General features: G+C 41.6%; 1 protein-coding gene across 2 annotated transcripts in view; it reads right to left on the bottom strand.

The window, feature by feature from the left end:
• LOC110493541 (VPS10 domain-containing receptor SorCS1) overlaps positions 1-15,760 on the bottom strand; it is a 153,998-nt gene that overhangs the window by 59,287 nt on the left and 78,951 nt on the right. For both annotated transcript variants that reach the window (XR_005036888.2, XM_036949462.2), the window contains exon 3: positions 15,064-15,163. Coding sequence is in view for 1 of the 2 variants with exons in the window: in XM_036949462.2 (XP_036805357.2) it covers positions 15,064-15,163 (100 nt within the window). In the remaining variant the exon portion in view is untranslated. The remainder of the gene's footprint in view (positions 1-15,063; positions 15,164-15,760) is intronic.

Consider the following 15,760-nt stretch of genomic DNA (forward strand, 5'->3'; position numbering starts at 1 on the left):
AGCGCAGCGTGGTTAGAGTTCAACATGTTCAATAAAGACCATAAACGTGAACACTATGAAATACCAAAACAACACATGTGAAAAACCCAAACAGTCCTATCTGGTGCATAGACACAAAGACAGAAGACAACAACCCACAAAACCCAACACAAAACAGGCTACCTAAATATGGTTCCCAATCAGAGACAATGACTAACACCTGCCTCTGATTGAGAACCATATCAGGCCAAACATAGAAATGGGAAAACTAGACACACAACATAGAATGCCCACTCAGATCACGTCCTGACCAACACTAAAACAAAGAAAACACAAAAGAACTATGGTCAGAACGTGACAAATGTATTGCTACCAGGGCCCATCAGTGTAACTGCTAAACTGCTTGCTGCCTGTACTGCATGACTGTAGCAGGTTTACTAACGTGTTAGTTCTAGTAACCATGTTGACTATGACCTTAGCTAATATGGTGACAGTGATGTAGGCTGTGTGTCTCGGTTAGCGGTTATGATGATATGAAGGTTTGGCTTGGAAAGTTTTTTTCACCTGGTCACAGACAGCTGATGTGTTGTGTACTAAAGACCACAAGTGAAGGGAAAATATGAGCGGAGGAGAGCGTGTAGATGTGAGAAGGAATTATACATTGAGCAAAATGATCATGCTCTTTGTATGTGGCTGCTATGAAAGTGAACTGTGTTTGCGTGGGATTAGGGTGTATTCATTCCGCCAATTATGTTGAAAAACATGTCTTAAAACAGAAGCAAATGTAATGATACAGGGATAAACATACCTGAATTTGTCCAATAAAAACTCTTGTTTGAAACTGTTGGACTAATGATTACACCCTAGATCAGCTCGATGCAGCCAAGAGTGTGCAAAGTATTGAATGTGTCACTGTCTATCACCTTGATTACTCAAATGTCTCTCTCGACCTTTGCAACCAAGTTGTAAACTTTAGGCTAGATTGTAGCAACCTCGTGACGGGAATAGGGACAATTCTAGTATCATTTAGTAACCTAAACCTACATTGAGCTGGTAACAGAAATAAGGCCATGCTCATCCTCCCTCATCTTAAACGTCACCAACCGCCACTGAATCCATGTGATGGGCAGCTTGAGAGTTTGAAGTTGACTTAAAAAAATAGATATTATTATTAGATTATATGATTGGATTATAAAGTCTACATTTAATAACAGATATAAATGTCAGTAATTTGTGTTTCTAAATTGGCGTCTTTAGACACACTGTCATCTCCTGCTTGTTAGATATCTCATTTGTAAACCTGTGTTCCGCTTTGCTAGATCCTAATTATTGTTGTACAGACAGTCTTTTAACACACCCTTTGCCTATCTTGTAGCGAGTGTGTATGGGTAACACATTCAGATTTCTCTCCTGCTGTCTGTTCAGTCAGGCTTTGAAAGCTCTAATTTCCCACAAGCTTTGTTCTTTTCTTGGAGGTTCACAATTTTTTTCCCTGTGATTGTGCCAAGTGAGAAAAAAACACATATCAAAAGATATAATCAGCAGCAAATGTAATTGAATCAGTCATCCTGAACACTTACATAACACCTTATCAGTAGCACAGTGGGAAGGAAGTAGACTGTGTGCGTGTGTGTATGTGTGTGTGTGAGTATGTGTGTGTGTGTGAGTATGTGTGTGTGTGCGTGCGTGCGCGCGAGTGTGCGTGCGTGTTTCGAGTCACTATGTTAATAAAACCATGAACTGATTGGCACTTATTATCCCAACTTATCCATCCCAGTAGTGTCCACAATTTCAGTGTCAGACAACGACTCTATAAACCTCCACCGTTTCAGTGTCGAGACCTTGTGGAACCGTCGAAGTCTGGGAGTCTAGGAGTCTCCTCACACCACCATATTTCTATAGTTCACCAACCCCAGCAAAACCACTGTTCACATTGCGCTAGCAAATTGTCATTAATTACATCAGTCGTGCAGGGATCACACCGCTATGGAACCATGCTGACTGGGTTATAGAGGATAGCCTTTTGTCTAACAGAGTAGGGAGACACAACCTTCAACGAACAACCCAAGGTGACTTGAACAGGTTTCCCCATTTGACAAATCTCCTAACTTTCCCTGATTACCATCAATAGGGGTGGATTTGGGAATGGGGCATGAGGTAAAACATCTAACACACTTCCAGCAGGCACCATTGGCTACATAACCTAGCAAGTTTGAGCAGGCGAGGCCGAGACTAAGTCATTTGTCAAACTATGCATGGTAATGGTAGCTATAGTGGGCCGACCCCAAACACAAGTTCATCAATCACAGTGAGCTAGCGTAGCGCCATACGTGATCCACATGCTGACCAATCCAATCAAATGCAGCACCCAACACAGTTTATTTTTACATTCCATACACAATTAACACTTTGTAAGAGACAGTGTTTTAACTCTGGGCACTATTAAACTTTGTCTGCTCCTATAAATATGGAAACAACACCCTATTGCGATACAGCCTATTCTAGCCTAGCTTATGTAGGCTAATGCTGCTATTGTGAAGGGGGGATTATAAGCGGTTTCATGAATTCGGGAACACTCACGGACAACTTATTTCAATAATTTGTTGCTAGAATATGGAAATCGATATATCCTAGTGCGACGTGGAAATGGGTTAGGAAGATTCTGGTGAGCTTCTCGGGGATGTGGTCGTGTATCCGATTAGTTCCACTTATAACCTTCAGATGAGAGAGAAATGAGGGGAAGAGTTGGACAGATGTGGCAGCGAGGGAATGAATCCTGTAGGAGTTGTGTTGAATACTATATTCGGCTTCATAAGATGACATTAACCATGAGCGGTAAACAGGGCAATGACCGTTGCCAAGCATTCAGCTGTTACACTTTTATCTAAAAACTCATCTTCACTTAACATGGTTAATATATGCTTAGCTTCAAGCCTTTAGACTTTAGACAGAGCTTCACCTTGTCATTTTACACATTTCTATAAAAACTGTATACAAATGTCAACAACATCCTCATCATGCAAAATTACATGACTGTTTGTTTAGACATAGCTGTATCTTTAGATACGCCATCTTGGAGCTTCACCTTGTAATTTAACAGATTCATATTGAAAACTGCATGGAAAGGTCAACATCCTCATCACACAACATGACATTACGGTGCCATGTTTAGACAGGAAATGACAGACGGAACCTGTTGACTCAATCAACGTTTCCAAGGGTGATTTCAAGAAACCATCTCACACTGGTCAAAACAACTGAGAATGCATATCCAAATGTTGCGTAATGTTATGCCGCCAAATTAAATCCTTCACTTTTTGCTTTACCGGAGTTTAATAAATAAAAGGAGAAAAACCAAAGGAATCATGCTGACTCTGAAACTTTCTCCAGAGTTCCATGCTCTGTAATCCACACAAACGCTGGCATTTTGTTCATTTCTACACTTCACACTTTCCCCTGATGGAGCACGGGGAAAAGAGAGGGCATGCCTGGAATTGCTACCATTGTGTGTGTGTGTGTGTGTGTGTGTGTGCACGCTCCAGTGTGTGTATACGTATGTGTGTGTGCGTGTATTTAGTTTATGAGGCCAAAGAGGTTCAAAATGACCAAAGGATAATGAAGCAGCCACCAACTGCAAGACATTTAAGAAGTGTGCGATGAATAACACAGTGAGTTAATAGCCGTGCAGCAGTAAATACTCAGTGATAGAATATTAATGAAATTATGCCCATATTTTCCATTTCACCCCAGTCACAGTAATTGGATTGTGAAGCCTCTCTAAATCCAAGCGTAACAGTTGGTGCCCAAGCGACAAATATACTCTGTCTGCACTATAGGAGGTTCAAATGGCAAGATTTCAAGGAAATTCATGGAGGAGTAGAGGGAAAATAGAACTCACTAACAGTGTAGCTCATAACAACAGACCCCCACTTTTAGGCTGACATGTTGCTACTAGTTTGACTACCCAGACATGATTATGAGAGTTTGAATGGGCAACCTGGCAGACGTTACTTCCTGTAAACCAGCAGCAGGTGCGTTTGTTGTTGAATGGAAAACAATAGGAGTTGCTTGTTCGCTCATGTCATCCCATGGACTGTCGGTGACCAGTAAGTGAACTCCTCAGACAAAAAGGTCAGTCTTGACTCTCTTTTTAGCCTTGTAGAGACATCTGAAGAGCAGCAGAGTAGTGTAGAAGCCATGAATCAGCCACCATCTAGTGGCCCAAGTCAAAATTACACAACACCCAACTAGACCAAGGGACCTCAACCTTTTCTTGCCAAGGGACCCCCCTCCCTCCCAGGCAAACCAGCGACCCAGGAACCACCATCATATGTTAGCAAAAACGTTTTTCTTTCACACGTCTTATCAGGTGAGTGAATTCATATATTTTAGAATTAATATATTTGGTATAGTTTTTCTATATTTTGACTTCCCCACATTATACTTGGAAGAGGAAGTTTAACTCCAAAGACATTTTGGCTAAGAGCACTGGTGTTGCGCAGTTTCTCTGGTGCCCAGCAAAGTCTACTGCGTCAGCCCCTCAGATCGCTGTCCGTGGTTCTGAAATTGCTACGTCTGTGTGTCTGCCTATCGATAGGCTATCAGATTGGTGCTAGTGCTTGTAGTAGCCTATAGCTTTGCTTTACTGGATACATGTTTTGTTTTTTTGGGTCGTCCTTTCCTCATGTTAAGCCTAATATTTATGTTTCACTAAGCTATAGGCCTACAGTGTTGCAATGCTGCTATTTAGAATGCTGACTGGTTGCAATTATGCATTTACTTGCTCAGTAATTAAAGTAGGACATTTAAACATTGCAGTTTGTAAAATGCATGTTCTATGCAACAACATACTAATCAGTAACCAATTTATGTTTTTAATAGGATACAACTGTACTGTAGACCTATAGCCTACCTTGGCCGTCCACACGCTCTCCGCAGCTTGGGTAGAACGTTCGTGCTGAGTAAAACCAGTCTATTAATGCCAATGATCAAAACAATAGCTTACTAGGGATTGTTTCATTATGCAGACAATGCAGTCTGGCCTACTAGCCTATCTATAGCTATATACAGTATTTTGCATGGTAGCCTATTTATATTACACACTGGAACTCGGACTCCACTCTGTGGGCTATCCGTCTCATCACTTGTAGGCTTACCAATGTTCACAGGAGGGGGGGGGGGGGGGTCTCTGGCAGTACCCGTCAGGTTGGTTTCCTGGGAGAGGAGGAGGCTCGATACTCTCACTAGAGGAACAGTCACTATTCGCAAGAAGTGGGGGAGCAAGGCCACTCTCATAGCAGGGCCCGGGCAGTGAGGTCTCAGTCTGGACTGGCAGGCTGCTGCATAACATACTAGCTTCCACCTGGTGTTTCGTTTCACTGCATTTATGTGCACCACTTAGTCTTGCCTTTTGTTCATCCATCTTGAACAATGCACTCACTCTTCATCTGAGTCCGTCCTGATTCACCTAACTTTTTTGAACTATTGATAGCCAAATTAGGTGAGGAGTCCGAGGCGGGCTGCCGCCGGCGCTGCTGAGAAATAGACTAATTAGACACATGACAAATATATTGTCTGACTAACCTACTGCCGTGTAGATTAGACAAAACACTTTGCTTGCTAGATGTGGAAATTTAAAAAAATTAGGGTTACTGTCAAAATGATTTATTAAAAACATTACATTTAGACGTATGTGTGAGTTGACGAGCTCATCAGCCCCCAGAACTTGTGCCCCCCAGTGTGGGTTTCCGCTACGCCAGTGGCTAAGAGCAGCTGTTCAGCTGGTTAAATAAAGGTTAGCCATGTTTTGGCAAAACTGTATGTCCGAGTTAAGAAAGCTTACCAGCAGCCAGTGGCACTTGCTGCACTGGCTTTTTCAAAGCCTATGTCAGATACTCCAGTGAGTGTAATTAGCTCCAATGAGTGTAACTTGCTCAATATAAGGAGTTGAGAAATAAAGTTGAGATCATTAGAAATAAGACGATATCCAATTCTCTACTGTAGGTATGTCATTTTAAATGTGTTTATTCTGTTGTTGCTAGCGATATTCATAAAATAAAAAACATATATTTTTCAAAGTACCTCCACAGACCCCCCCCCAGAGTTTTAAAATAACAACTACCTCCGTTTTAAACTTAACAATTTGGCCATTGGACAGAGTTCTGCATCAGCTGGTCAGATAGTCCAATTTATATTTTTGTTAGGGCGATTCCAAAATGTGTCCAACAACAGAAGAAACCTCCCCAGCAAATAAGTTAGAGTTTGTTGGATAGGAAGTGTAGGGGGGTTTTTCATGGGGAAAATCATGAATTGAAACCATCCAACTTTGCAGGAGAAAAGGCAGCAAGATCATAGTGCGTAAATCTTATAAGACATACTGCTCTTGAACTACAGTAAATCTGAATGTACATCTATCGACTGTGAGTGAAATGTTCCAATATTCACATGGACATTCGATATTAATGTATTAAGAATGTATCTTAATAATGCTATTACAACTGAGTTAATTGTCCACAGTGCATTTTAATTACTGACAGAATTGCTTCATTTCCTTTGTATGCCTATCTGGGATTAATAAAAATGGCCTCCTCTTTCCTTTGTAAGAAATATCAGTCTAACACACTCACTAAGACCTAGGAAAGATAATACATTGTTAATGAAAAGCCCTGCAATGCCTTGGAGAGATCATTTCTGCCTAATGGACTTCACTCATCTTCATCTGCTAATACAACGTACTGTACTTGCGCTTACTAAAGACCTACCTAAGGCGATATTTAGCGGTTGCTGCTTTGAACCCAGGGCATAACCTACTTATGGAGAACATGTCAGCAATAAAAAGCGATTGAATGGGTTTAACTACAGGGCTATGTTCATTTAGGGCAGGTTTTAAAATGGTTTACAAAGGAAAACTAAAAATGAGCATTTCTTAGTGGACAGGTCCAGGTAGTCTCTTCCTCGGTTTCAGTCCGCTTTTGTCCATTTGAACACAATCCAGGTCTTGCTTTGGATGGGAGACCGAGTAGATGCCTAATTGAGCCTACGGGCAAGAAGGGCAATCAAGCCGGGACAAGGTCTGGCATGGGAAAAGAAGTGAAGTCTTCATAAGAGGCTAATAAAAATGTCAGCCGGGAGACTTGGGATGCTCGGGCAAAGGTCTCACCAAAGTGAAATAGGGGCCAAGCGGGAGGAAGAGAAAGAGGGACATTGAACAAGTGAGAACACACTGCGGCAAATGGTGCATGGATCATCTTTTTGGATATCTATTCAGACAGAGAGACCGTATCATTATTACCTCGTCATTAGTTCACCTCTTCATTTCACCCGTATTTGATCACTCCCTTAAAACTTTGTCTTGTCTTTTGCATGCACTATTACAGCGCTCTATGCTGGACTACATAATGAGGTCTTCTCTTTCTTTCCCTCCCCTGATGGAGTCCACCAGCCAACCAGGAGCTGCAACACTTTGAACTCTCCTTATTAAACACAAGTACTGTCTCTCGAGCCCAGGCATTTGAAGTCTAGACTAATTGACTATCTCCTTGACATTTCCACTGCACTCCAGCCCAGACCTCACCAACACTAACATTGCATCTTCACACTGACGGTAATTGGGGCTTTATGACTCCCATCCTAGCCCCTACCACCCAACACACACACAAAAACAAATTGGAAGACTTGGTGGAGTGTTGTGTACAACAAGCACATCTAAATCGGGGATTGATGCATAATATTAAGCATATTAATGATAATACTGTTTGCGTTGCCTCTAGAATTTAAAAAAAAGATGTAAATGATATTTTTTGGAGTGCAGACCCTCTACACTGCATCACATAATGAGGTCATACAAGGAAAGGCACGCAACAAAGTTTGAGGTAGGTCTACTTGAAGGGCAAGGAAGCATGCCATTTTGCCACACCCTTGATTTTGCTTTGTCACAAACAATCACGATACGTGGAACATTAATTAATCAGAACGGAATGTAAGAATAATCGCACGTGGCGACAAGCGATGCGATCTGTTTGAGATTGTGGAAGCACTCCAAGGGGTTCTCTCTCTCTCTCTCTCTCCATTGGCTTCTCCCTCCCTCTTTCTTTCGCCGCCTCTCTCAGCCTGCTCATGGGCCTTAGTGTTCTTGCCTCGCTCTCATTTGTAGATTGTGCCTTAGGGCTGACAGATGTTCTATATATTTTTTCCAACGTTAGGTTGTTCGCTTCCATCACGTTTACCACCACATGCACAGATACTCCCTTCATCCAGAGCATGGCTAACTCGCCTCGACTCAGAAACACACCTGTATTGTCTCCCATAAAGAACAGTGAGATGAGGAACCACTCCCGTGCTAGTGGTTACCTCCACCAGCTGAAAGAAGGATGGTGAGGAACAGGTAAATTGTGCCGTGCTAGCACGCTAAACTATCATGCTAGAGCCAGTTGGGTCCCATGGCAGTTCCACATCCCCGTTTTACTTTTGGAGTGTTCCTGTATTAGGAATGTATCCTGCATACAGATGTTATCACACCATGTGTTGCAGCTAGCTAATCATCCACTATAGCTATTAAGACAGATGTTTGCAGTTAATGATATCCTTGCATACGGAGTTTAGCATTCATATTACATGTGTTGTAACCTTGGCGTGTTATCTTACAGTCAAGGCTGAAAGTAAGACTAAGTGATGGGTGTGGACCTGCTTTTTAATCATTTTACTGATGTACGAGGTTAGTACTAAACTGACAAATGGAATTGTTTAATTAAAAGATGCTCATATGATGGACCAATTAGCTATTTGATTTAACATTTTTTGGGGTTAAAATATTGAATTGTGTTTACTACTATAGCCCATAGAAAAACATTCATAAATGTCCAAAAAACAGTCAAAAAATGAATCATAAGGAAAAAGGCTTCAAAGCATCTGTCCTATGTCTAGGTAATATAAGAAAGATCAGGAAATATTAGAGTTTTTTTGGCACAAAGCTACCTCCACTCAATTACATGGGTTACCTTCAGATGAGTTCTGTGACACTTGTGGGGGTTGTAGAGAAAAACAAAGAACACTCGTGTTTGTGAGATTCTCCCCCTTCCAGAGGTTTTTGGCCAAACTGTTCGGATGCAACAGACGTTTTCTTGAGAAGACCGATTTTCGGGATGTTTCGTGGTCTGACAAATACCGCTGTAGCTCAGTCACCTTCCACCGCAGATGCGGAAGGCCGACATAAGCTGATATGGTGGATTGAGACGCAGCCAATATATCCAGCTGACAGATTTTAATGGGGATTTTTTTATTATGTTACTTAGATTGACGCATTGGTACGTCAATAGACACTTAAAGATTTGAACCAGTGTGCTACAGCAAGAAAATAATCCTGCATTAACATGAAATGTGGATTATGTAGATTATAATTAATGGACATTTTTTGTGGGGGTCGATACATTTTTTGTTAGGGCAAATCAAGTCTGACATTTTAAAGTGGAAATCACTAACTTTAGAAGCCTTTTTAAACATGGAATACACTAGAAGTTTGCATTTCCTGCCGTGCAGGAAAATTCTCAGCAACAAATGAGTGATCAAATGAAGATCCTATATCTGTACGTACCCTCATTTGCACTTCTTTGAGAAGTGATGGGAACATTTCTAAAGAGTTTGCCTTTACTACTTTGAGGACAGTTCGAGGACATTAAATATGAATTTGCACTTATAAATGTGTGCTTGCTTGTTCCAAAAAGAGTGGCAATGAATGGAAGTATTTGAACTCTATAGTGGGAGAGATCTCATCTGAAGCAAATTCATATTCCACCCACCTGCCTGTTGATGCTGTCTGATCTGGACAGAGGCTGTCATTGTTTTGGAGCACAACACACACACACACACACACACACACACACACATAAATAATTAAGGCCTTCGCCTGAAACATTTGTGCCGATGACTGCTGCTTTAGTCAATATGTTCATGAGAAAAAGCATTCTTCAGTATTTTCCATAAGCGCTAAATAGCCGACAACACTCATTGTAAGCCGGCTACTTTTTCCACCTCGTAAATTACTGAGCCATTTTTTCATTTAAAAGTTTCAATTAGGTAGTCAGAAAAGTCCATATAGCCTTCTGCCACTAAAAGGAATGATATACATCTTCTAGTCATCTATCGATAGGACAGACGCCTGTCAGTCTTTCACATGTTTTATCGGCCTACACAGCCACGGAGTTGGGGCGCAAAGGCTATTTACTGTGCTTTGATTGATTACTGAACAGTAAGCGTTGACTAGTTTATAAAAGGTGTCGAAATGACTGAATAAAGTCAATCTCCTATGTCCGTTTGCTATTCATAAATCATACAATGTAGTTATGTCCATGGTATTGCATCGGGACATGTAAACCAAAAGATCTTGTTTGTTTTTTTCCTAGGATTCGAAGCCCATGAAAAAAACTTGCCAGTGACCGTAAAGTGGCTCGTCAGTGTAGCCTGGTGATGGTTTGTTCGTGAACTGACATCTTTTTTTTTTTTTCAATGGATCTGCTAGGTGAACGGAACCGAATCTCATCGGTACAAGACGTGTTTTGGCTCCCTAATTTGCATACTGGCAGGCTACTCCTGCTTTTTAGTCGATTATCTGCAGATAAATTATGAAAACATTCGATGAAGATGTCAAATTCTCACTACCGGAACAATAAGAATAAGTGGAGAGAGCGCCTCATTCTGGTCCAAAATATGATACAGATTGAAGGTTACAAAAGTTAATGTACATGATACTTATACGCTAGTATTAAAGATATTGATACTAGTATTAAAGATATTGATACTAGTATTAAAGATATTGATATAGGCCTACTGATTTAATTAAAGTTAACAGACAACTGCTGCTTTCTGTTTAGCAAAGCCCATGTTTAACACCTGCTTCATTCATACCTGTTGAAGTAAGACTGTAAATGTGACTTGAATCTCAAGATTGGTTTAATGTTAAAAAGGTTTTCTTACTTAGAAAATAGTTGTGATCAGGACTAGGCCTAGACAATATCCAAAACGACTAACACACCACATTTCAATCATTTTCAGTCGTATTACTGTAAAGAAATATCTTTCAACAACAACACATTTTACAAAAATGCGAGGAGAAGTCATTCAACTATTCTATAATTTAGGGGTGCATTTTGGATGGAACCAAGGCATTAGAATGTACCGGAGGCCACCAAAATGGAGCTTGTTCTGCAATTTTCACGGAAAACACAGCTATTACTTCCAACAACAGCAACAAAAAATCTGCTTCCGAGAAAGAACCAGAGGTTGTTTGTCTGAATCTGTCCGTCGCTTAGCCAGCCTCCCCTCAAATTCCTTTCATTTTCTGGAAGCATTAGCCGCCCTAACAAACATTTCTACAAGATAATGATCTGCAAGCATGTCAGATGGGTTCTCGATATTTACCGTCATTACGCGTTATTTCTCTGTATTAAAACCTGTTCATCCACTATTTGCTTGTGATTACTCTTCAACTGGACTGCTCTGATTCTCTGCACCTTAGCACACATGCACTCACCCTCACAGACATTAACACATCACAACGGCTGATACAGCTCAATTTATACACTCCCCCCCCCCCCCCAAAACATGTGTTTATATTGGACTACAACTTGTGCATTCCTGTATTATACTTATGCTAAAATGTTTATTCTATTCTACTGAACCATTAACTTTATGTTTCTATTATATTTTATTATGTTTTATTGTGGTTGCACTGTCCAGAAGGAACCTGCCAGTAAGTGGTTTGTTGGCCGATGGTATACCATGCGTATCCCATACATACAAGTAATAAAACTAGAAACTACTGATAGCACCGTTATTCGCAAGCGTTTCCCTTATAAGCGTTCTCATACTCAGAATGAGTCAGAATGCATGCAGTGTTCTGATCTCAGTGATAGAATAATGGTCCATTGTTTCTGACTGGTCTCCACTGGTCCTTGTACACCAGTGACCCAATGCATCCCTCTTCCACTCCTCCATTCCCTGCAGCAACAGAAGGTTGACTTACCCCAACAGTGTGGGTGACAGCTAGCCAGAGTGATGATGACAAAGGTAACCTGGGTCCAACAGGTACTCTCTCTCTGTGTGTCTGTGTGTCTGTCATTAGCACCCAGTTACTCATTTTAACACGTCATATCACCGGAGTTCTGTGTTAAATGGGTGGCTCTGCAGTACTATGCTGTTGCCATTTTAGAAACCCACTAGCTGTGTTTTGTTTAGAGCGACATACACTGAGTGTACAAAACATTATGAACATCCTTTTTGAACACTTTCAACACCTTGTAGAGTCCATTGCCCCAACGAATTGAGTCTGTCTTGAGGGCAAACCAATATCACAAAAGGTCTTCCTACTGTTTTGTACAGTCAGTGTACAAGTTAGACGGTTTGCTGCAGAGACGGGTTGAATTACAAGGTATGGTCCAGTAAGGTCAGGATTGTTGACCCTTAGTAGTTTGTTCGTTTTTATTTTGTAGCAACATCAAGGCCTATACCTTCCACTTCTTGTCAGTAAAACTTTTCAAAACAGCGCAGGCTAATGTTCTACAGGCTAGCAGTCCACACTATTCCACAGGCTAATGTTCCACAGGCTAACAGTCCACACTATTCCACAGGCTAACAGTCCCCACTATTCCACAGGCAAACAGTCCCCACTATTCCACAGGCAAACAGTCCCTACTATTAAACAAGCTAACAGTCCACACTATACCACAGGCTAACAGTCAACACTATTCCACAGGTTAACAGTCCACACTATTCCACAGGCTAACGTTCCACAGGCTAGCAGTCCACACTATTCCACAGGCAAACAGTCCACACTATTCCACAGGCTAACAGTCCACACTATTCCACAGGCTAACAGTCCACACTATTCCACAGGCTAACAGTCCACACTATTCCACAAGCTAACAGTCCACACTATTCCACAGGCTAACAGTCCACACTATTCCATAGGCTAACAGTCCACACTATTCCACAGGCTAACAGTCCACACTATTCCACAGGCTAACGTTCCACAGGCTAGCAGTCCACACTATTCCACAGGCTAACAGTCCACACTATTCCACAGGCTAACAGTCCACACTATTCCACAGGCTAACAGTCCACACTATTCCACAGGCTAACAGTCCACACTATTCCACAGGCTAACAGTCCACACTATTCCACAGGCTAACGTTCCACAGGCTAACAGTCCACACTATTCCACAGGCAAACAGTCCACACTATTCCACAGGTTAACAGTCCACACTATTCCACAGGTTAACAGTCCACACTATTCCACAGGCTAAAAATCCACACTATTCCACAGGCTAATAGTCCACACTATTCCACAGGCTAACAGTCCACACTATTCCACAGGCTAACAGTCCACACTATTCCACAGGCTAACAGTCCACACTATTCCACAGGCTAACGTTCCACAGGCTAACAGTCCACACTTTTCCACAGGCTAAGAGTCCACACTATTCCACAGGCTAACGTTCCACAGGCTAGCAGTCCACACTATTCCACAGGCTAACAGTCCACACTATTCCACAGGCTAACAGTCCACACTATTCCACAGGCTAACAGTCCCCACTATTCCACAGGCTAACAGTCCCCACTATTCCACAGGCTAACAGTCCCCACTATTCCACAGGCAAACAGTCCACACTATTCCACAGGCTAGCAGTCCACACTATTCCACAGGCTAACAGTCCACACTATTCCACAGGCTAACAGTCCACACTATTCCACAGGCTAACAGTCCACACTATTCCACAGGCTAACAGTCCACACTATTCCACAGGCTAACAGTCCACACTATTCCACAGGCTAACAGTCCACACTATTCCACAGGCTAACAGTCCACACTATTCCACAGGTTAACAGTCCACACTATTCCAAAGGCTAACAGTCCACACTATTCCACAGGCTAACAGTCCACACTATTCCACAGGCTAACAGTCCACACTATATTTACAAGGAAATGGTAATGCTCACTATTCTGTATTCCCTGTATGTCTCACTATCAACATCTGTTACATCTTAACAAGTTTTTCCTGGTCTTTGATGTTTTTTTTTATTTTCCACGATTATCTAGGCTTACTCTTGTTAATACAAAGTGTTCATGTTCCAAACAAAACAGGCTAGCATTCCACATGACAGTCCACAGAAATGATAAAGCTCACTGCTGTTTTTCCTGTCCTCTCACCATTAGCGTGACACCTCTTTCCTGGTCTATGACCGAAGCTTTCTCATTGGACTGTACACATGGGTGAGGAGAGGTGGAGGTTAGGGGGCGCATTTCATCTTCATTATTAGACAGGAATTGACCAGGAGAAAATGACCTGTTCCGATTAGAGTCTTGTTGAAAGGGAGGAATGTGAGAACGGAAGGATGAAGGGAGATGGAAGTAATGATGCAAATTGTCAGGATGGCTCCTTTTGAGGGTTGTGGGAGAAGGGGTTGGATGGGGTTGGGGGTGCAGGGGTTGGACGGGGGGAGGGGGGGTGAGCTAACGGTCGCAAATATGAAGAGCTTGTCTATCCTTTGATCAAAACACTGGAATTGATTAAATCCTTCTTCTTCCTTCCTTTTTTTTTGGTCTGGTCTATAATTCATTAGTTCCGGAAAGAGAGAATTTATAGGGTCGGTATAAATATTAACGATTGGAAGTATTTTCTTAGAAGATCACTGTTAACTCTCTGGGTGGAGATTAGCATGGCTCAATGGATGTGGCGGATATTGTTGAAGATGACAGAGGCACCAAACAGACATGGCAGTACTAACTTGTATGTTCGTTTTATATTGGCAGTTGACATCAGCATTGCAAGTCCATTGACGTGCCTTCGTAAGTGTATCCAACTGAACTGCAATGAGTAGATCAACTTTTTCTACTACGAAATTACTTCGAAGTAATACTGATAGATAGTTCAAATGAGTCAAGTGGGCTGAGTTAAGTTAAGACATTTGTCAGCATTTACAAATTGAAACACCCCACACAGAGAAGCATTTAGAAAGCAGATGGAAAACTAGAATGCTAACTATGAGATAAGACAAAATAACAACAACTTAAAACACATAAATGCACCTTACCTTTCTCTTGTTGTTGGGACTGACGTACAAGTAGCTGAGGATTGTTTTCGCCCCCACTTTCTCATTGAGCTTCTGGTAAGTGGTTCCATAGTCGGTTGACCTGGAATTTAATCAGAGTGTTTGATGAAGACTTGATGAATCTCTTGTTGTAATTAAAAATCCCCTGGAGAACGTTTAGTTGGATGAAAAAAAAAAGCATGCACAATTAGGTCCCACCTCCTTGTGGTTCGCTGTTCTACGACAACACACTCAGATTACAAGGGATAAACAACCATAACCTAGCCAGGGTGTATGTTTCCAACTATCTGACCAATGTCCAGCTCTTCTTTTAAAAACAGCACAGAATTCAAAAATAGCATCACCAGGAACAATAGCACTTTTTCTGGAATAGTTTCTCTGTTATGGTCCAGGAAAATAGTTGAAGTCAAATCATGTCATTCACTCCTTCAGTCCAAACTGTTAGGAGAAAAAGGCACAACAAAGTGCAAAACTTCACGTAAAGCTGAAAGACTGGCTGCATAGTCTCAAGTGGACTGTTCTATAGCTGGCCAAAGATGAAGCCATTGAACCATGAGTTAGACTAGCTTTATGCAAAGTTTTCACGTGGCCTCCTGCATTGTCATTCACACAAAGCTTCCTGTTTTAAAGGAAGTAACAGCAATGTTTGAGAGGATTTTGAAAAGAATACTGAAAAGGC

The sequence above is a fragment of the Oncorhynchus mykiss genome, chromosome 17 (assembly GCF_057628025.1).
Source record: "Oncorhynchus mykiss isolate SJ-2025 chromosome 17, ASM5762802v1, whole genome shotgun sequence".
Taxonomy (NCBI): domain Eukaryota; kingdom Metazoa; phylum Chordata; class Actinopteri; order Salmoniformes; family Salmonidae; genus Oncorhynchus; species Oncorhynchus mykiss.